At 39.3% G+C, this 22,228-nt stretch overlaps 1 protein-coding gene and 1 long non-coding RNA gene across 3 annotated transcripts; both read left to right on the top strand.

Annotated features, from left to right (window-relative positions):
* The first annotated feature begins 977 nt into the window (after positions 1 to 977).
* ndel1a (nudE neurodevelopment protein 1-like 1a) lies at positions 978 to 14,296 on the top strand. Of its 2 annotated transcripts, none has more exons than XM_031843917.1 (9): positions 978 to 1,081; positions 2,660 to 2,756; positions 5,724 to 5,877; positions 8,024 to 8,172; positions 8,808 to 8,944; positions 9,121 to 9,294; positions 10,070 to 10,164; positions 10,296 to 10,441; positions 12,723 to 14,296. In XM_031843917.1, the coding sequence occupies exons 2-9, from the start codon at positions 2,671 to 2,673 to the stop codon at positions 12,814 to 12,816; spliced, it is 1,035 nt and encodes a 344-aa protein (XP_031699777.1). In that variant the 5' UTR covers positions 978 to 1,081; positions 2,660 to 2,670; the 3' UTR covers positions 12,817 to 14,296. The 2 variants fall into 2 exon arrangements, with proteins under 2 accessions (XP_031699777.1, XP_031699776.1); XM_031843916.1 differs by lacking the exon at positions 12,723 to 14,296 and adding an exon at positions 10,655 to 12,712.
* A 1,658-nt stretch (positions 14,297 to 15,954) lies between these two features.
* Positions 15,955 to 20,437, top strand: LOC116381459 (uncharacterized). The gene is made up of 7 exons (XR_004212659.1): positions 15,955 to 16,141; positions 16,635 to 16,776; positions 18,903 to 19,103; positions 19,235 to 19,423; positions 19,518 to 19,650; positions 20,063 to 20,157; positions 20,262 to 20,437. It is a non-coding gene; the product is annotated as an uncharacterized LOC116381459 (long non-coding RNA).
* The last annotated feature ends 1,791 nt before the right edge of the window (positions 20,438 to 22,228 follow it).

Below are 22,228 nucleotides of genomic sequence, written 5' to 3'. Positions count from 1 at the left end.
ATATATATATATATATATATATATATATATATATATATATATATATATATATATATGTATAAGGAGGAAAACAATCTAATATATGTAAATAAAAGAAATTAAAAATAATAAATTGGGAAATGTCTGAATAAAAAATAATAAAAATAATAATAATAATAAGTAGGCCTATGCAATTTGTCAAATAAGTATATACATTTTATTATTGTTTTCTATTTCTTTGCATATTTATTATTTTCAAATTATCATGAACATATATTTCTTTATTTAACTATTAATAAAGCTGTATTTTATTTATTTTATTTTATTAAATTATTTTATTTCTACTTATATATAGCTAGTTGTAACGTGCTATATTTAAATAATATTTTGTATTTGAGAGACATATTATTTCATAAAATAAGTATTTCACGAGATCAATATGGCTACTTTAATGTTGTTGTCACGTGTGACGTCACTGCACAGTGCCAGTAAAAGAAATATAAAAATAAAGGTCTATAAAAAACCCCAAAATGCTCGTGGTAAATAGAAATTATGAGACATTTAAAGATAAAAATATATTTGACTTTTTTCCCCTAAAAATGTCTTTCTCTTTTTTTTTTTTAAATTTATTTTCATGACGAATAACAGTGACTTACTCATCATTATCACCACTAAACGCTGTTGTAGTCGATGACCAGCAGGTGGTGCTATTTTAACAGCAACAGTGTTGTGCGTCGTCATGCGCAGTTTATGTGCAGCAGTGAAGCTCGTGAACACAGCAGAGCAAGTGAATACAGAGGAAATCCACCCTAACATGTGTTTGTTTTGACCGTGGTATTTAACGACTTTTTACTGTGATTATCCACATTTATTTTTCCCAAGCTAGAAATTAAAATATCACAGCTGAATATTTGACACTTTCAAAAAACCTGAGCCGCACACACCAGAAGAGATAGTATTCATATTTAGGGTGTATTCTCCTTTAAATGCCCGCTGAGAGGAACCAGCAGAGATCGTCTGACATCAGAGACGTGCGGCCTCAACAGCTCACATCAGCGGGCAAAATGGACTGATAAACACCACTGTTTGGGGCGATGTTCAGGTACTAAATACATTATAATTTATTGCATTTTATCTTTGTTTGGAAACTAATAACGATATAAAACACTAGAACCAACATTCACCGGGGCTTCTGCAGGTCGTTTGCTCGTTTGCTTGATGTCAGGGTATTTATATAAATATCTTATATATATATTTTTAAATTATGTAATTTATCACATAGATTACTAGTATGGTCAATGTTCAACAGGGTCATGTTCCCTATGGAATTAGGCTAATATCAGCATGTCTAAAATAGTCAGATTTTATATTATAAAGCTTCCTTAATTTACACCTGTACTTAATCCACCCATTAAATCATAGAATATATTCATTTTATTTTATAAAGTCATAGTCCAGCATCAAGCTCGTGCAGTTTAAATGGCTTTATGACTATATAATTATGTTTTTTAATTTAAAATTGCTCACATAAAATGGCCTATGTTGCATTTTCCTCTGCTGTGATAACATTTGAGTTTCCCTCTCGGCTTCTCTTTGAATCTAATCTGAAGCTGAATTATTCAGTGGAAGCACAGAATGAGATTGTTTTACAGTAGAAGTCAGTGACTGTAAAAGCAGCCATGCTCTATTTATGGTTGTTAGGGATTGTGTGTGACTTAGCTGTTTAACTCAGTTTGTATTTCCTCGGCCTCTTTGTGGTTGTAAAGTGTTTTTATTGAATGTCAAGAGGACTCGCATGCTTTAAAACGTGATGCTGGAGGTCAGCGTTGTTTACTGTGGTATTTACTCTGTGTTATCTTGTTCAAACCATACCTTTAAATTCTGATTCAGGCTTATTGACGTTTTTGGACGCAGGAATTCAAGTGGATTTGTGCAGCACTTCAAGGGCTTTATTGTTTTTTTTGGAAATATGGAAATTTGTCTCTTACATTTCCATATTTTTTCACAACATATCTTGGTGCTTATTTTAGATATCTAAGTTTTGTCTGTAAGATAATATCCACTGACTGGTGACACCAACAAGTTTCAAAGAGCTTCTCTGTATCTGTAGCCTTGTTAAAGGTGAAATCATCATTTAACTGAATGAGGACTTTCCTAAACATTACTGTTTTCTTCTGTCAGATTCTGGTCGTATTCCCATTTGTTCCAGTTATGAGTCGGTGTGATGATGAATGAGGCTCCTTCACATACAGACACCTCTGGGATTCACTTTAGTATGTTGATCGAGAGCTTTTCAAAATAAGTTACAGATTTGTAGTGTTGTATAACGTCAGATGGCTCTTATTTAATGCCAATATAAGATGTACTTTTATACATTGCAAAATGCTGTTTTGTTGAAACTCTGTAAAGAAGAGTTTGTGGTTCCTCCTCCGGGTTTCTGGGAGTCTGACTCGTTGAAATCTCTGATTTCTACATTCTGTTTCTCACATGGGACTTTTTTTATGGACTAAAATTTCAGGCCTTAACTAATCTGTATGTGTGTATATATGTATATATGTATATATGTGTGTATATATATATGTATATATATATATATACGTACCGTATATGGGAGTTTGTTTCGTTTCAGAACTTTTACCTCTTTATAATCACTCGCGTTTTCTTCTTCATTCCTCTACAGATTTGTTTGCCATGGAAACGGATATGACACCAAAATTCTCCTCAAAAGACGAGGAAATTGACTTCTGGAAGACTCTTTCTCTCAAGTACAAGGAAAGGTATGCGAGCCGGTCCTTTTCCTTCTGCGGTTAAGTTGTGACGTTATCTTAACTCATTGTTGTATATGTTTGTTAACAACTCTCTAAACCTAAACCATCAACGTCAAATTGCCTGAGTAGCAAAGACCAAACTATGCTGTATATTTATGACCATTTAAGGATAATAACATCGACGAATAAACACATTGTTGGTTCGGGTCTTTTTTCATGTTAAGAGTAGAGCCAGATGTATATTTTAAGAATAATTGGCAGTGACGGGAAAATGTGGTAATGAAACAAAGAATCACTCATAAATAACAACATGGTTATTTCAAAATATAAAAACAAACCTAGACACACGCACACACACACACACACACACACACACACAACAACCCACACTGTCCATTATTCTGAAACAACAGCTAATCTCTGCCAATAATGTTTTCTGTTGAAACAACATTATACAACAAAAAAGACACGATTTCGCGATCAGTGGATTACAGACAGGACTTGACCAATCAGATTTGATTATGTACACTCTTAGTCAGGGACGCATGTCATTTTTATATTATTATTAAGAGAAAGACCAACTCGTCAGTATATGATGTTCATAAAAGGCCCATTGTTTTTGGACCATATCCATTTGAGGTGTTCACATTCATATCTGGAGCGTTTTAAGAGTTTTAATCACATAATGTTTTTCTGATTATTAAAAATGTTTGTGTCCTTCTGCAATGCATGATTACATTACTGAGGAAAACAAACATTTTACAGCGTCAGAAAATATCAGATATTGTCTTTTGTCCTCGTACGCAATACGCCAATAACAGTACGTAGATGCACCTGTTCATGGTCTGTTAATCCCTTTAGTTCAACAGTTGGTGGTTTTCCAGCTTTGTGGCGACAGTTTGTGTTCGTCTTTTTCTCATTTCAGCACAACGATCCCGCTGTACACAAAGCCAGCTCCATAAAGAAAAGGGTTTGACAATATAAGAAAGTTATTGATCCCACATCGGGGGAAATTCAGTTGTTACAGCAAAGGAATAAAAGTGATGAGGTGATTAAAAAGACAAATATAACATAAAATTACATTTATACACCTTCTACTTATTGATGTGAACTTGACTGGTCTGCACAGAGCATACAACACCTCTGGGATGATCTGGAACTACATGTGGACCACAGATTGTTCCTCTCGGATCACGAGCTCTGATAATAACCCTGCAGTCTCTTTGTGTCTGTGGGAAGCACCTCAGGAATGTTTGATCTGCTATCTTGTCTTTGTTTCACCCATTCTTACTCTTTCAATCAAAAGCCAGCGTTGGAATATCCCGTTACAGGTTTCTTTATATGTGTGCTGAGCAGCGAAAGCTCCAGTGGGAACCTCTCCCTTTATTTCCCAAAGCGGCGGCTCATGTTTCACATAAAAGACTCTCATGTCTCTTTGTCCTCGCATCTCACGATGGTTATATAACGACACGGGCTGTTACTCAAACATCTTAATTATGTAAAGGCGGCTAAAATCAAATTTGCTGTACCCAAGATGAAATCTTATCTTTCAACACGTCACCTGATTGAGATCAAACTCGCTGTGATGAAGGAAACAAAGTCGGGCCGACACCCGGTTACGTAAGAGTCTGTAGACGATGAGATTCCTTCAAAGTCACGGCTTAGAAGTGATTGAAAAGTACTTGTGCATTTACTCGTCACAAAATTGTTGTGAAAAGTCAAATTCAGAGAGCTAAAATGAGTATTTTCATCTTGTGAAATGTTCTTCTTCTTGCTGAGGATTCCCTCATACTAACTATTCTGATCCACTGGAACATCTTGAATAAAGAGTGATAATTGAAGAGGAACCGCCAGTCTGCAAATTAGTCGCAGCCAAACCTTTTCCAAGTAGAAGCGGTTCAAAGCGAAGCCGAGCATTTCCACAGTGGGCCGATCACAAGCGTTCATTTATGGGTTTTCTGGCTCTGTGCCACCTCCAGCACTTTCACTCGTATGATGGTTGCCATTTTTAGACTGCTGGCTCTGTGTCCATCCAAGTGTGTTCATCCGTGGTCATATCCACAGACGCTTACGTAACGAGCATTTTGTGGTAAAGCCCTTCAGCGATCACATGTTCTGTGAGGTTGAATGAAACGTCAGCGATCAGACGACCTGAACGCACACAAATGTCGCTCAGTCAGTCTGTTTTTGTACGTTGTTAGATGTAGAGTAAGTTTGAGTCAGTTCTTTTTTTTTATAGCGTAATATCACAAATTTGCCTCAGAGGGATTTACAATCTGTACAACATACGTCCTTGGACCCTTAAGGGAAAACCTAACTTAAAAATACTTAAAGGGTACAAAGATACAATCACCATCCTGGTGAAGGAACCTCACAAACAGCTGTATTTCTTAAGGAAATGTAATAAGGCAAAATTCCAAGTTTCAAGTTCTTGTTAACTTTTACAGAGCAATAAAAAGCATCCTGACTGGAAAGATTACAAACTGTCATGTGATGTGCACGGCCCAGGACAGGACGGCTCTACCGCGGGTGATTTTAAACCGTCCACAACATCATTGGAACCCATCTACTGAGCATCAGTGATATTGGTGACGAGAGGTGCCTGCAAAGAGCCAAAAAGGATATTAAGACGAAACCCACCCAGACAGCCTGTTCACCCTGCTGCCGTCTGGAGAGAGGGACAGAAATGTTGGATGAGATTTGTTGTTAAGGAACGTAAATTAAATTACTTAAAGAACATAAATATATATGCACATAGATTGAAAGGCTATGACAATTACAACTCACTCAACAGCAGCGTACTGTAGGTGATTGTGAATATCAGGTCTGAGTCTGTGGAACATTATCTGGGTCAGAGCTCCAGTGGCCACACGCGATAAAATAAAGATAAACATGAGGTGGAGTGCATGGCGACCTCTTTCTGTCTCCACTCTGTTCTCTAACTCCTCCTCCTCCTCCTCTTGTGTCGGCCCTCAGCTGCCAGGAGGCCCGGGAGGAGCTGCTGGAGTTCCAGGAGGGGAGCAGGGAGCTGGAGGCCGAGCTGGAGGCTCAGCTGGGCCAGGCCGAGCACCGCATGAAGGACCTGCAGTCTGAGAACGGACGACTCAAGAACGAGGTAGACTCGCTCAAGGTAACGACAAAGTGATCTGTGTCTCTGCAACAGTGGACTCGTGGTCGCATTATCTCAGGGTGACGTCTTACAGACTATTGATGAAGAAGATGTGCTGATAAAGACATTGCTGTAATAAGTGATTGACAGTATAGCTAGTCATTGTTTATTATTTATGTACAAATATCTATATTATGAGATAAAATATCAGTTTAATGTGTCCAAAATATATTCCAAAGAGACTGTGACTGACCAAGTGACTTAATTTAATTAATTATTAATTTCTATGTAAGAAGTAGTTTGTGTGGTGCAACACGTTTTCATTCAGTAAATCTCATAAGTAGAAAAATAATTTAGAATTTACAAAGAGGTGCAACCTGCTTCCAGATCGTTTAGTCTTAAAGGAATAGTCCTACAGTTTGGGAAATACATTTATTCGCTTGCTTGCCGTGAGTTTAATGAGATATGCGTGCGGTAAATATGAGAATACAGCAGATACAATACAGCAAATATTTTCCTGTCATCTTGTGACCTCACACATTTATCTCCATGTTAAAAATCACTGATCTAAGCATGAACAGTGCAGTTAATGCACCCTGGCTTAATCAGATGATTGAGAAATACTCAAAAACCTCACTGTGCTGTAAGCTCTGAACCAAGCCAGTACAGCGTGTCTCCATATTTACCCTTGAAATTAATATTTGATGCTTGTTTTTTTTTTTTTTTAATATCACCACTCGTCCTTGAGTGCAGTCTCTTGGGAGAAGACGTGAAGTCTCGCTGTAACAGCTGCCGCTCCCCTGGATGCAGTGCTTTTATTTATTGTTTTTAACGTGGACCTGCAGCTTTGCCTCTCGGGTTACAGGTCAAAGGTCACAGGAATATTGAGATCAAAGCCGCACAACAAAATAACGGCTGATAAGTTGTCATCCATGACTCCATGTGCAATCTAAATGTAAATCTCACCTCAGGAAGGTGCTGATGTGACTGTCTTTTCTAATTCCAACACTGACGCAGCTGATCTGTGTGACTCTCATACATTATGCATCAGGTTGTGTCTCTTGGTCTTATTCTCGCTCCATAATTACAGAAAGGCGGAGGCTCATTTGTGCGTCCATGTTTCCATCAGGGATGAGATGTTTGTGCCAAAGTGTCTGTCAGCTTTTAGCTTCCACACATCAGGTGGGAGAAAACACAATAGTGATAGTTTTCGCAGCAATATTGCACTTTTCTTTTGCTTTTTGGACATATGTTTTTGATTTTCATGATACAACACTGTTAGCCCAGTTATATGGTTTCCCCACTGATGTTAGTCGTCAGTTCAAACAACACATTTTCAGGAAAAGTTTTAGAAAAGTCATCCAGTGAGACGCTAACTTCGTGGTTTGCTGCAGAAATGCCTCATCCCTGCAGCACTTTATTGGAGACAGCCTAAAGTACAAAGCTACGGTGGCCTTGAGGTGCAAAGCTTAACAGCACGTCACACAACACGACAGCATTACCGAAAAACAACGTTTCACAAACAAATCAAGAAATCTGAAAACACAACATTTTATAAAACAATGCATCACAGATAAGCACTAACATTTCTGAAAAGATGATATTTCATATTAATTAAGTAAGAAAATGCAACATTGCAGAAAACATCAACAACAAAATCTTAAACCAATGTAGAAAACACAACATTTCCGGAAACGCAAACTGTAGAAATAATGCATTTTTGACATGTTGTTTGTGTTTTGCACCTCAAGGCCACCGTACCAACCTCACAGCACGGCATAAGATACGTCTAAACTGTTTAAATATTTCACTGCCACATTAAAGGGACGAGGCTCAGAGTTACAGAGGGCTGTGTGGCTGCAGTCGAGTCAGAAACCTCAGTAGCAGCAGATGTAGGTCAGACATGCAGTCGAGCCCGCCGGTACTTATCGAGCTGATTGTCTCGGAGCTGGTGGATATTTAGGTCACACTTCCAACAGAGGGGCAAACGAGGGGAGCGATGAAAAATAGATGATAACATGTAGATGGTGAGCGTGGGGAGCTGCTGAATGATGTCCTGACATGAAGCTCCCGTGTCCTAGATTAAACACATGTGATCAATAATGTGCTGCCTCTCTTCTGTCGTCGTCCTCCTCCTCCTCCTCCTCCTCCTCCTCCTCCTCCTCAGGAGAGGTTTGAGCATCAGTACGCTCAGAGCTACAAGCAGATCTCCATGCTGGAGGACGACCTCGGGCAAACACGCAGCATCAAGGAGCAGCTCCACAAATACGTCCGAGAGCTCGAACAGTCCAACGACGACCTGGAGAGAGCCAAGAGGTCTGAACAGGCCCGCCAAAATAAAATGCCAAAATCACTTTTCATTCTTGAGAGTTTGATGTTCCTGAGTAGCATGTGATCATTTTTATGTGTCGCTAAATAAAGATTTATTTCTTTATTATAAGGACAATACAAGATTTAAAATATGTATTAATTTTTGTTTGTTTTATTCACTATTTCAAACAGACTTTGTTACATTTAAATAAAATGCAACCAATGCATATAAGATTTTTAAAAACATAGACCGATAACTACTACAAACATTAATTGAAACAACAGCGACTGAAAACAACAATTAAGAACAACAAAGATGGAAAGATGTTGTTTCCTCATAAAAGCTCATTTTTATGCCTCACTAAATAAAGATGTATTTATTTTTATTAATAGGATAGTACAGTACAGACAATATTGTGACCAAATCAGCTCCTTTGTGTTTCCCTGTTTAATGTTTATGGAAATTTAAAATTAGCAAATGGGTCAAATTCAATTAATATCTTCCCCTGAATGGGATTAAAATCAATGCTGCAGATATTGATCCCTTATTCGTACTTGAATAACCGGTAATAAATAGATGGGACACGCAGGATATCGGAGGATATTTAATTAATTTTGCTTCCTCTCTGACTCTCTCTCAGAGCGACCATCATGTCTCTGGAGACCTTCGAGCAGCGTCTGAACCAGGCCATCGAGAGGAACGCCTTCCTGGAGAGCGAGCTGGATGAGAAGGAGTCGCTTCTGGAGTCTGTGCAAAGATTAAAGGACGAAGCCAGAGGTGATTATTGACTTGATCCTTTTATTTTTTTACTAATGAGCCACGCTGTCAATCGCTCTCTTCTGCTCATTAGCATACAGCTGCTGCAGCTTTCCCACAGATCAGGAGTTTCTTTGGTTTGTGTACTAATCTGCTCTCTGGGAGGAGCTAAAACACATTTATATATTTATTTGTAGACATGCGGCAGGAGCTGGCTGTACGAGAGAGGCAGTCGGACGTGACCAGGATGTCGGCTCCAAGTTCGCCCACACAGGAGAACGAGAAGATGGACACTGCCGTTCAGGCCTCCCTCTCTCTCCCTGCAACCCCACTGAGCCAAGGTCTGGACAACGCCTTTGCCAACCCGACAGGTAGCTGCAGCCCGTCTTCCCTTGAGTGCTTTCTTTTCTCCTCTCATTCTGCAAGTAGTTCTTTGTTGTTTTATTTTAAAGCATTTTTTATGTAATTGTGTCTACTGATGAAATAAGGAGCACTTCTGGTGCTCTCTGAGAGGAGAAAAAGCCATCTTAAAGAGGAGAAAATGAAATTATTTGACTATTTGTAGGGTGTAGCATAAAAGAACAAACATTTTCAGCCACTCAAGAAGATGGTTAACAATAAAAAGCATTGATAGCTTTGACAATCGGTTATTATTGGTTTAATTATTCACGTGAGTGCAAATTGTCAAAAACTAAACATTTTAGATCGTCCATGTAATTCCCAGATGCCCTGCAGTATAACAATGACATCTTTAGACATATTAGAACCCTCCAAGATATTCTGTATATGAGCATGAAATGATTTATTGTATCAATTCATTTCTGCTGGATTGGTTAGATGGTCTTTTAGGGAAAGGATTACATTTTCATATGCTTGTTTGTACACATTTTGTCGTGGCTGGGTGTAAGATTGGAAGGTGAATATGCCACGTCGTACGTCAGTTACTTTCCACCATTTCATTTGAATGTGTCACATTTTAAAGATATGAAAGATGGTCATTTGACACGACACCTGTCAGAGGTAACATCTGAAATGTCATTTTGCGTCTGACTGTAGAGTAAACTACTGATTGTTTATTTGTAGGGAGACGTTAACGAGTGAATATATGTATATTTAATAAAATAAAAAACATTTTTTATTGTACAGCTCTGTCAAACGGTTTTGGCAGCAACTCTCCGTTGACTCCTTCTGCCAGAATATCGGCCCTCAACATCGTCAGTGACTTACTCCGGAAAGTCGGGGTGAGTCACTTCCTGTTTGCAGTGATTGACGTGATTTCTTTCCCTTTTCTCCTCCTCTACATCACAAACGTGATGTGGAAAGTCCTCGTCTGTCCTTCATCTTTACGTTCATCTTCATGTCTCCACCACAGGCTCTGGAGTCCAAGCTCGCCGCTTGCAGGAACTTTGCCAAGGACCAGAAAGCCAGGAAGGCGTACGGTCTGGACAACAGCAACGCGCTCAACGCAAACACAACCAACTACTCGCAATCGCTCCACACGTCGTATTATGACAAAGCGTGAGTGAAACCAGAAAACCCACCTGGCTTTTGTCAAGTGCTTCATCTCTTAGTAAGAAGTGAGGGATGAGTCTTGACGAGAAGTTTGTAATTAGAGTCCCATGTGTTTACAGGATGCCTTAGTTGTGTTATAATGGTTAAAGGTCAAATGTGTCTGATGTGTCCGACGACTGGAGGAGAATCTGAGACCTGTGTGCGTTTCTTTCCCAGCAGGACAGAGATGGTCACGTTCCCTGCATTGATTCTTGGTAATCGTAGCTCCTCCCGTTGTGTCGGGGCGCGTTCATGCATGCTGCTGGTGGTTTTAACAAATCTCTTTTCCCATTTGGAGCTCGTAGAAATAACCATGACTGTGGGATAGATGGTGTCCACTAACTGTAATGGTGGTGGAATTTTACCGCTGTCCTTTTTAACTCTAAGGTGAACGAATAGATCTCTTTTCCTACTAGTGCGAGTTGTTTATGCTTTGTGTTGGTCCTAGGTCTAACCATTCATTTTAATTAACAAGGTACATTTTAAAACAATGTTTGTCAGAAGCCTCAAGGAAGAGAAACTTGATGACAAAAACTACATTTACTCACAGAAGCTGACAAAAATAAGTCTACAAATCCCATAAAAAGACCAAAACCAACCATGTGTTAGTGTTCTCTCAATACTTTCTGACTTCCCTGCCCTTTCTCATTGGTTCCCACTGAATATATCAACCTTTTAAATACAAATATATATATATAGTTTATTTTAAGTCTACAGCCATGGTGGCAGCTCTGTCAGGCTGTAACATTTACACTTTCACTCAAAACCACAAATCATGATGGCGATGGAGGAAAAGTCAGAGAAGCACCAAAGTCAGTATGATACATCGTCTGGGGACCAGGAATGTTTGTTCATTCAGGGAGTAGGACAGTGCGTGTGGGATGGAGTCAGAATAAACTACAGTGAGTGTGTTCACGGTGATGAAGGAACAACGGTGAAGCTCACTGATGACTCAGAGGAAGAGAAATACAGAATAATCACCAGACTTCTCCTTTTGAAAGTGAATCCTATTTGTATGCTCAGCTCTGTTTCCCTCTGCTCGTGTTGTTGTGTGAGGCCGGTGGTGTGACGCTGTTCAGTGTCTCTGCATATTGAGACGCACAGACAACGATGTCATTGTCCTTCTGGTGTCAGGAGGAGGGCGTTTGTTATGTTCACCTTCAGGCAGTTCTTACTGTAATAGAGGACGATGTGATGAGAATAGAGCCGAGTGTTGAATCTCCGTACTTTTTTAAGTACTGACCAAATTGTTTACACATTCATTCATCAGATACTCCCTGTTCTAAAACGAGGAACTATATTTTATTTTATTTAACACTTTAACATATTTCCATGAATCATAAACATGAATTCTGATGCCTAATCTTCCATGAAATAAAGTTTCAAAAGAGGAACATGTGTTGTGTTGACACTGCCATGGAAAGTTTTCAAACTTTACCAGCCCTAGATTTAGAATGATCTATCTTTCATTCATACTGAACGGTGCTGAGTCATGACTCAGGTCTCAACCAAACACAGAGATACTGCTCATAGTGGGACTATCGCTCACAGAGGAAACCAGTTCAACCAGTCGGCCAGACTAACTCTGCAGCTTCCTTTTCTACTTTCAAGTTCCATTTATAGCAACAAACGCATAACTTTAAAAGACGTCATCGCTGTTGAGGAGCTGCAGCGTCCTCTTTGTGTGAAAGGATGATGATGATGATGATGAGTTCATAATGAGGAGGAAGAGTTTATTTACAATCGGCATCCCTTACTATGGGAGTCCAAATCTGCCAGGAAAAGATAAATAGACTAATCATTATATTGAATTTAGTTTATTTAGAGTGAAGGTCGGCTGACTTTATAAGCAAAAGTTAATTACAAAAAACCTTAATAATTTGGGCAATTCATTAAATAAAAGAGATGCACTTGTTAACCCAACTGAAAATCATTTGTAATTTAAGTTTATGTTCCCTTCTTGTTGAATTGTTTGATCAACTGAAACTTTTTGACCTCAGCCTCAACTTTTTTTAGTTTTGTGTAAAAATGTATATTTCATAATTCTGACCTACGATGAGTATTGTTCATTTTTGTCACTCCTAACTGTTCCTGTCAGAAATGGGCTTCCATACTTTTCGGCTTGTTTCATCATCGCTGCTTAAAAACAAGCAGCTTTCCTTTGGAGGCTTTGATCTGTAACTCATCAGCGGTTGGTTGTTTTTCTGAGACCTTTCTGTTTAAATGGAACTCTGTTCTGTTTTTGCAGCAGGACCGTGAACGGACTGAAAGCCAGCGCCCTGACAGCCATCACCGCCCCTCCTGCTGCCTCCTCCCCGGGCTTAGTGCCGCTCGCTGTGTGACGGTGAACCCAACACATCTCTTAAGAAAAGAAAAAGAGGGAGGCCCCACACAAATACTGTAAAACTTTATTGATGTACTGTTACTCCGGGCCCTCTCTGTTGTTCTGGGTCCCTGTCTGTATATTTCATGTGTTACTGTATCTGCTGTTTGCTCACCGGCTTCTACAAAGATCTGCTCTTCACATATTTAAAGATTCCTCCAGGAGCTCACCCTGATTTGTAAAAATGTCTGCACCATATCGTCTAAAAAGAGAAAAATATTATGCAATTAAAATGTGTTTTTTTTTTTTCTCCACTACTTTAAATAGCAATAACTTCAGTTATGGCCACAGTTAAGTGCACTTGGAAATAACCAGTTTAATGGGTTTGCACATGTGCAGATGTGCTGGATAAATGTGTGCCACATGGCTACCATCAATTATTGATGTCTTCAAAATGTCCAACATGTGGTCCTCAGAGGTTCAATGTTTCAAACGTGATCTCTGGTGGTTTTGGCTTCTTACTGTTAAATCGTGACGCTCTGATTTGATTGCATTTGGTCTTTAGAAGAAGGGAAGGGGAGTCTTCGTAGTGGGTCAAACACACCATCTTTCCTCTGGACTGTGTGACAGGATGTGTACAGTATTGGTCATATTGATCGTTCTCTATAGACAGCCAGTTAAATGATGCTGTCGTCGTGTTCGGACCAGCGTTCTTGTCTTCTGTAGTCAAAAGTGTTTTGTTCTGTTTTTAAAAGCTTTTCATTTATTACTCGACACTTTTCACACGAGTGAAGCACTCCGACATCGTGTGAACTCACTTTTATTTCCATGTGCAATATTGCTTGTTTGTTATATTTTGTGGATTTAATTTATTTCAGATTTCTTTTACGGCATGTTTTAATAAAATGTGTAATTAGACTTTGGCAGCAGTCGGTTTGAATTTGTTTGTGTTCGACATGAAAATCAATCAGCCGTCTCTTTAAACTGGTTTTGTTTTTCATTCTCAAAGTCATATTAAATCAATAATGTAACCGACTAAGGTGACTACTGACTCAACATTTCTTGTCAGGGTTTAGACCTCTAACAAGTCTGATGATTCTGCCATCTGATTTGTACACCCAATGACAAAGAATGGAAGACGGGAAGGAAAAAACGTGCGATAATCTCAAACTCTATGTTGTGCGCTTGAAAAGGTCAGAAAAAGAAAGGAAAAGCATGTTTGATTTATAGTTAAGGAGCTAAAACAGCAGTATGGCCCTTTAAATGATCAACACTGCCCCCTGGTGGGCTTAAATATAAGCACAAGAGAGACTGATTTGAGAGCTGATTTTTAGCAATTTGGTCATTTAATAATTATTCATGTCTCAAACAGACACAAAATAGTAGATTACAGTTATTATTCATGTGTGTGAGTTGTCCAACATTCATCCACCGATGCGTCATTTATCAAAACAAAAACAGTTTGGTTTCTTGCACAACAGAAGTGTCGGTAACACTTTATAATAACTAATGCTTCATAGTGTGTAGTTAAGTAGGAGTAAACACTTAATTCATCATTTATAAAGCATTGTTCCTACATTAATAATTCATTAGTATGCAGTTCATAACAGTTATAAATGTTTTATTCTTGATTAATAAGCTTGTCTATTATGTGTTTCATTATTGTGTTTTCATACTTTATAAATAATGGAGTCCCCATTTGTAAATTAAGTATTATATATTTTACAAACCAATTATTAAGGAGTTGTAGATGATTAGTAAGATCATTTATAAAGTATTAGTAAATGATTAATAACTTATTTAGATGTACATTATTCATGTATTTATAATATAATGATTTAGATATGCACTAATGGTTAGGGACTATGTTAATATATGCTTTATAAATGCGTATTAATACTGCAATTCATGATTAAGTCATGATTTATTAAGGTAGTTACTACTCCTTAGTAAAGTATTTTGTGTGACCTCATCTAAAGTGGTGAATCGGCCCTCAATAGCCTTTTCTCATATTAATAGCTGTGTTCCAGAAAATTCTAAGGGGAAAGACATGAATGACAACATAAATGACCAATCACGATCATGAGATATCTGTTCGCCCCGCCTACTTCCAAGTGACAGTTGTCTCTCTGAGTGACCAAAGTCTTTTCAAACCAGTGGCCAGCAACTGCCAGTGGTCGGTGTAAGGTAAGTGTTGGAAGCTATTGGTTATTACAGGCAAATTATTGCTCTTGTCATGTCACAGCCATCTGTTATCCGAGTGTCTGAATAAGCTAGTCTACATCTAATATAATATTGGTGCCTGCAGCTTGGCTGGAAGCTCCATATTTCCCTCGTTTTGTGGATGCCGCATATATATATATATATATATTTGTGGAGTTTGAGGTAATGTTAGACTTGTATTTTCAATAATCCTTATGTTGTTGAAACCGTTATGAGTTAGCTAATTTCGCATGTATTTTGTTTTCTAATGGTAACTTGACCATTAGTTAATTGGCTGAAGCTAACGCTAGTTTAACGTTAGCTAGCTAGCTAGCTAACGTTAAATCTGTAGCCTAGATAGCGCGCGAAAATATATTTAACGTTAACTTAGCTAAGCTGCTATGCTTCTGCCTGTGAAATATATTTGAAATGTCAATAGCTGATTAACTAACACGGGTTTATGTTACTGTATGTCTAGATGTGAACTATATAATTGCCTGTCATTGGCAGCCCACTGCTCCCTATACACAGGGATGGGTCAAATGCAGAGACATATTTCCCCCTTAACGGGATCAATATAGTATAAAAAAATTAAAATGAATTACTTCAGCTCTCAACTATTCTTTATTAAAACTTTTTTACAAATTAAAACATGATGCCATTGCTACATGAGCAGTTAACTCAATGCAATGTTTGCTTCGGGCTCCATGTTTGACTGACAGCAGCTGTCTGGTGGGGTAAGACAGTAAATAAACGTGTGTTTGTAACTGTAGCTTGCAAGTTAAGGTCAGAAAGCGGTGTTAACAACTGTTGAAGATCAGTCTTGACAATTTCAGGCACAATGAAATGTACTTATTTAAAATTAAGAGCTCTTTGTCCCGGACTGATCTTGTGTAGATTTAAATCCTTTAGTGAATGTGTGTGTGTATATAGTGATTTTATTCTGACCATACTTGTGTCTCTGCCCAACAGGAAACCAAGAGGGAACAAAGTACATGTTCAACTCCAAAGGATGGTTAACCCTAACCCTATATAACCCTAACCCTTCCCTTCGAAGGATAACCAGACGAGGATACAAAATCAGAATGAAGTTCCGCTTCTTAGGAATGCTGATGGCCAAAGCCATTATGGACTTCAGATTGGTAAGCAGCTCTATTTTCTGTTCTGTTTTTTAAATCCAGCAGTAAATTAATTTTATTTAGATCTGTTGCAGTCAGAGTCCTCTCCTTCGATGCCCATTCCAAGTCTGTACATTAGCATTCAGTCTTACCTGCCTTTTGGAGAAGTGAAAGAACATTACGTGTTAAAGGTGGCACGTAACAGGGCAGCTAACAACAGACATATTTTTGGTGTTTCCTTTTTCTCACGGACGTCATAGAAACTCTGCGTTTCCTCTTGTGTGGTGCATCAAACGGCTCCTGTTAGGAACAGATTGACCTGGTACCCCGGAGCCCCGAGGAGCTCTATGAACTGACCTCACTCATAACATCTATTAGCCTGACTTCTTTTCAGTATGTTATGGGTTAAGATCATGCAGGGCAATACGGCAAAAATATAGCAATTTGCATGATGGTTAAACTGAATTAGATAAAATGTCGTAGCCTTCTCAAACCGCTCTTCTTCTTCTTCTTCCAGTGAGCTGATGCCCTGCCTGCCCAGAGAGGGCATCTTTGCAGTGGATTTGATGCTGAAGACGACGGATGGAGCGATCTGGCAGTGGAGGGGTGACCTTGGATTGTGGCACGATTACATCTGTTTTAACAGCCGCAGCATTGAGGTATGATTGCATCACCCACATTCTTTATTAATAATATGAAATCATAATAGCTGGAGATATACATAGTGATATTTCAATCATCATCAGGATTTTTGGTCAGTCATTCTGGACCTCGTCACATTACAAGGTAATTATCTGACTGATGAATAATGGATTTAATCAATTAAAACGTTGCATCACACTACTTGACAACATCCAGTCTTATTTTCAGTGCGTCATCCTCTCTCAATACATTTACACACACACAAATATTTGGGGCTTCCCCGTATGGAAGACTGATGTTGGGTGGTGATTATCTTGCCCTGCAGACAGCACACCAGAACGGAGAGGATGAGATCTCATCTTGTCAAACCGGGGCTGTGTGTGCTTCTTCAACTCAATGCAGCAGATTAATATAGACACAGGAAAAGCACTTGGTATCCAGATGAAACCCTATCCTCTTGCCAACCCCAATACATGTAATACAGACCTTTTCAAATACCATTTGTGTGAAGATGACAGTGCATAGCAGTATGTGATAAAATAAGAGGAACCAGAAACGCTCACCGTCGGGGCCCGATGTCTTGAATGTTTTGCAGCCTGCTCTACTGAGTAGGATGGCGACTGTAATCAACTTGGAGTCACAAAATTGACCCAGTTTTATGGCAAAAAAAAGTGGAAAAGAGAATGAATTGTTAATTACAGTAATTAGTTGTGATTTTATGATCATGATGATTTATAATCACCATACATTTACTGCGTGCAAGTCAGTGGAATTGTGTCACCAAATTCTGTGTGGTTGAGGAGATGAGCCTGACCTGTTCGCTGTCTTTCTCCAGAGGATGCACGAGCCCAGTTGATGGAGGAGGACCCTGAGCTGGCAAAGCGCTTTATCTAAACCCTGTTCGGGGTCTTGTATGAGGTGTACAGCTCGTTGGCCGGCCTTGCTGTCAGACACAAGTGCCTTAGAGCAGGGATTTCCAAAGTGTGGTGCGCGCGAGCTGCCTCCAGGGGGTGCGCGAGAAGAAAAATGTAATGGTGGTCTAATGGTGTAATAATTGATATTAAATATAATTTTAAAAAATTTAAGTGGGATTTTTCACAAAAACATGAATTATAAAAATTCCCTTTGTAACATTTTAATTAAAAAACTTACAATTCAATAAATAAATGCACTTCAGCTCCTGCCGCCAGACTGTCTTTTACGTACACACTAGCTAGCCTAGCTTGTGCAGCTAACGTCAGCTAACAGCTAACTTCATTCATTCAACGGGAGTCAGAGAAAGATGAGACGGAGGAGACCGAAAAGGAGGAAGGGATAGCTCAAGACAAATCGGGAGCACATAGGCCCATCGCGGAGTCAAGGTGAGAAAAGAGGAAATGTGATGAAAATGATCTGGGTCTGGGCCACTTGGATTGGCAATGCAGATTGCCCAAAGCCACAGTGTGTGGTGTGCAGTGAGGTTCTGGCTAACAGCTGTCTGAAGCCCTCTTATTTACGTCGCCACCTGTACACCAAGCATGCCAGTGCAAGTCAAAAGCCCCTTACATTTTTTATTTCAAAATTGGAGGAGTTACAAAACAGCCAAAAACAACTGCAGTCTCATTCATGTGTTGGGTCTACAAAAAACACACCACGGGCTTCATATCTGGTCAGTTACAGAATAGCAAGAAAGGGGCTACCTCACACAATCGCCGAGACGTGTGCTTGTCAGCTGCCAAAGAGATGGTGGAATGTATGATTGGAGAGAGTAACTTTATTGTAATTCGATTCAGATTAATGTAACCGCTATGTGTGGTTAATTGTAAATTAAATGTGATGCAATCTGCCTCTGAGCCTGTGCGTGTGTCTTCACCATCCTTATTGCTCTTTAAAAGTGTCGCCTTGTGTAACTGAAATGTATTGAAACTTTGTTGCAGTGTTTCAGGGCGTTTTAAGAGCTGTAGTTCGTTTGCTTTGGTCCGATTCAGGGATTAATATGATACAATGTTGCAGTTGCCCCTTCGGTTTGTGTTCACACTGCAACATTTAACAGCGGACTAAATCTTGTAAACAAACGCCACATGCGAGCAAACTGTTCTCATTGGTCCGATTGTTATGCGGCTATGAATAGGCTCTGTTGATTTTTTTTTTTTTTTTTTTTAAGGTGTGGGGGATTGGGGGTGCGTGAACCCGGTTGGGATGTAGAAGGGGGTGCGTGGCCTAAAAAGTTTGGGAACCGCTGCCTTAGAGCAATGCTCAGGATCATCTACTTTGCTGACACAGAGCTGCACCAGGTGAAGAACCTCTCCGATTCTGAGAGCTTTCGAGTCACTAGCTCGCCCAAGGACTCAATTTCAAATAACAGGTACGATGATGACAGTTTCCACTCCAGTGTTATTCAAATTGTGCTCTTTTTTTGCAGTGTTAAGTGCCAGTGATTATGAGGGTAATATGTGTTTACTGTATGTAATCGGTGAATTGTTTTTGGGTTTGTAGAGACAAAATAAAAGCCTGGATCAAAGAACAGGCGAGTACGTTTGGAGTACATTCAGTGCAGGGTTGCTGCCATCCACATTTTCAGAGTTGAAGTAGCGCTCCACAGAGACTTTGCACACCACCGACAGGGACTTGCTGAGCCGCGACGTGCGGCTCAAGAGGTTCCTCCATGTGTTCTCTGGCTGTCCGGTGAGAAACTAGAATACATTTTAAAGAATTTCATGGACTTTGGCAGTCTAGATATTCAGAATTTGATTTTGGTCCTCTCTCGTTTGGTTTGCAGGTTCAAGGAATGGAGCCTATAGGTCGTCTGGACCCGACAGAATGGCCCGTACCTGGCACTGGTGCACAATATGAACAGCTGCCTGAGCAAAGTGAAGCAGTTCCCCGTCAAAAGTGCATGATTTGCCCAAAATGTATGGTTTGATATACATTTAAAAGTGTTTTTAAATGCATCTTTGAAGATGTCTTCTGCCTCTAAATTTGTCTGTTTTGCATCTTCCAACTTTCTTAACCTTCACCGCCACTTTTAAAACAGAAGAGCAAGGATTTGTCATTAGCCAGTCCTTGAAGGGTCAGAGAAATATAAACAATGTATCTCATCATTTACGCTAGTGGTGTCTCGCCATGATTTATTTCAATTTATTTTGATATACACTCTACAGTGCATTGGGGAGTACACAGTAGGTGATTAACACATATACTCACCAACAGTTGGAATTGCAAATGCTTATTGGCCTCAGTGCATTTCCTCCTTGACATGTTCATACCGAGAGTCACATGCTCGTCAAAGCGTTCAGAGACATAACGTCCCTTCTTACTTCCTAGCAAAGACACTGTGGGTGGAAGGAGCGGTCAAGCAGAGAGTGCTCCCACCAAAACCTTGCCTCGCAACGCCAAGATGCAGGATGAGCTGTGGCATGGTGGGACCCTAAATATCTCGCAGTGAAGGAAGCACACGTTTTCATCACACAGCTTCTGATCGTTTGTCTGAATCTTTACTCCTGTTAATTCCTGTCTCTTCCAGATGCCGTGTGTCCCAGTGTCATCAACCCCTTAGAGGAAATACCTCACTTTGGAGCCTCCAGAGACCCCGCTGTGGATGCTCCGGCACGAGGCGGAGCATCCACAGTTCCCTCATCCCTGCCCTACATCCCTCTACCCTACATCCCTTCATCCGTCTACCCCTACCCCACATCCCATCATCCCTCTACCCTACTCTCCTTCATCCCTCGACCCCTTCCGCTTCTTGAATTTAACAATCATTCCACTATGCAATAAACCTCTCGAAACTGGTCCTTGTTAGTGAATAATGGTCTGGAGTCTTTAACTGATGGTCCATAAATCTTTATTGAACACACCGTAAGAACTATGAGGAAAATCAATAAAGACAAACGTTATTGAACACTGTTTAGCATCTTCCCTATCCTTCCCTCTAACATGCTACATTTAACCACACGTGGTGCCTTCGAGTGGAAACAGCAGTTTGTTAGCTTGAGCTCTTTCATCAATGATACAAAACAAAAAGCGTAGCAACCTAAAACAATATTTTCCAAAGAATAAGTTTGAATAGGTACTAACCTTGTGCCCATATCGACCAGGTGCTAAACTAACACAACCGTAACCTTCTTCCTTGGTTTTAATCACTTTTTCCCGTCCCTTTAGCGACTTTTCGTTTCGTACCGCTTCTTACTACCTACTTCCGGTTTTGTACCTTCAAAATCAAAGCGCAACAGGAAATGCACAGACTGCAGTGACAACCTCCAAAATAAAAGACATAAAAAAGGAACAATTATTTAAATACCCTACATTCTCAGAGGTCCTTTACATGATATTTCTTATATGTTTTATACAGCTAAATCAGCCTGCGGTCAAATTGACCCCAAAGAACACCGATGCGTACAGCATGTGTACAGGACATTGAAAACATATGTTCATTTTATATTTACCCAGTTGTCCCCATTAAATTAGGAAAAGTCATTAAATATGAAGCAAAAAAAATGATGTAAATCATTTATTTGGAGACGTTGAACATTGAATGGGGTCAAATTGACCCCAAAAGTAACAGGAAGGTTGAGATCAGGAAAGGTAGAGAGACTGTCCCTCGCGGGCCGCAATCAACAGTTTCTCCCGCAATCTCTCCATGCTGGAATAGTCAACTGATGTGTATTTGTGTGTGCAAGTGTACATGCTATACTCAAAACATTTTCAACTTGAGCAGACACATCTTCGCCTTCATTTTAACCTTCTAGGTCCTGAGACAGGCGCACGCTAACGCGTCACCTCCGTTGTAATTAGAGCAATCCAGGTAACAGATGGCTAACTAGCTGTTATATGTGGAGTGGATGTGAATGAGGTCGATATGCTTGGTATGAAATGAATAACTAAATAAGTAAACGTAAACGAATATGCAAAGCTCCTGGTTAGCTTTAGTCTAGTCTAGCCATGTTCTCCTGAAGGAGAATGTCTTTGTTTGTTTCTTACATGAATGAATGCCTGAGAGGTTTGTATTTGATATGTTCTTGATCACTTTGTGTTGTGTCTATTTGCCTGTTCTGTTCTTTGTGTTTTGAGGCACTGCTGGCCTTTCAATGTCATTTATAAATGCTTTGTATGGCATAAATAGTCCTCACTTTAGATGAGGTCACACAAAATACTTTAGTAAGGAGTAGTAACTACCTTAATAAATCATGAATTGCAGTATTAATATGCATTTATAAAGCATATATTAACATAGTCCCTAACCATTAGTGCATATCTAAATCATATATATAAATGCATGAATAATGTACATCTAAATAAGTTATTAATCATTTACTAACACTTTATAAATTATCTTATTAATCATCTACAACTCAATAATTGGTTCGTAAAATATATAATACTTCATTTACAAATGGGGAATCCATCATTTATAAAGTACGAAAACACAATAATGAAACACATAATAGACGAGCTTATTAATCAAGAATAAAACATTTATAACTGTTGTTA

The sequence above is a fragment of the Anarrhichthys ocellatus genome, unplaced genomic scaffold (assembly GCF_004355925.1).
Source record: "Anarrhichthys ocellatus isolate YVR2014 unplaced genomic scaffold, GSC_Weel_1.0 scaffold4, whole genome shotgun sequence".
NCBI lineage: Eukaryota > Metazoa > Chordata > Actinopteri > Perciformes > Anarhichadidae > Anarrhichthys > Anarrhichthys ocellatus.
Note: the sequence above shows the minus strand (reverse complement) of the source record. Positions and strands in the feature narration are given on the sequence as shown.

What these genes read in the sequence shown, in the direction of transcription:
- ndel1a (XM_031843916.1), top strand. Translation starts at nt 2,671, where the DNA reads ATGGAAACGGATATGACACCAAAATTCTCCTCAAAAGACGAGGAAATT. An exon ending in ACGAGGTAGACTCGCTCAAG is followed by an intron (nt 5,878 to 8,023) that starts GTAACGACAAAG and finishes CCTCCTCCTCAG; the next exon opens with GAGAGGTTTGAGCATCAGTA. An exon ending in ATTAAAGGACGAAGCCAGAG is followed by an intron (nt 8,945 to 9,120) that starts GTGATTATTGAC and finishes ATTTATTTGTAG; the next exon opens with ACATGCGGCAGGAGCTGGCT.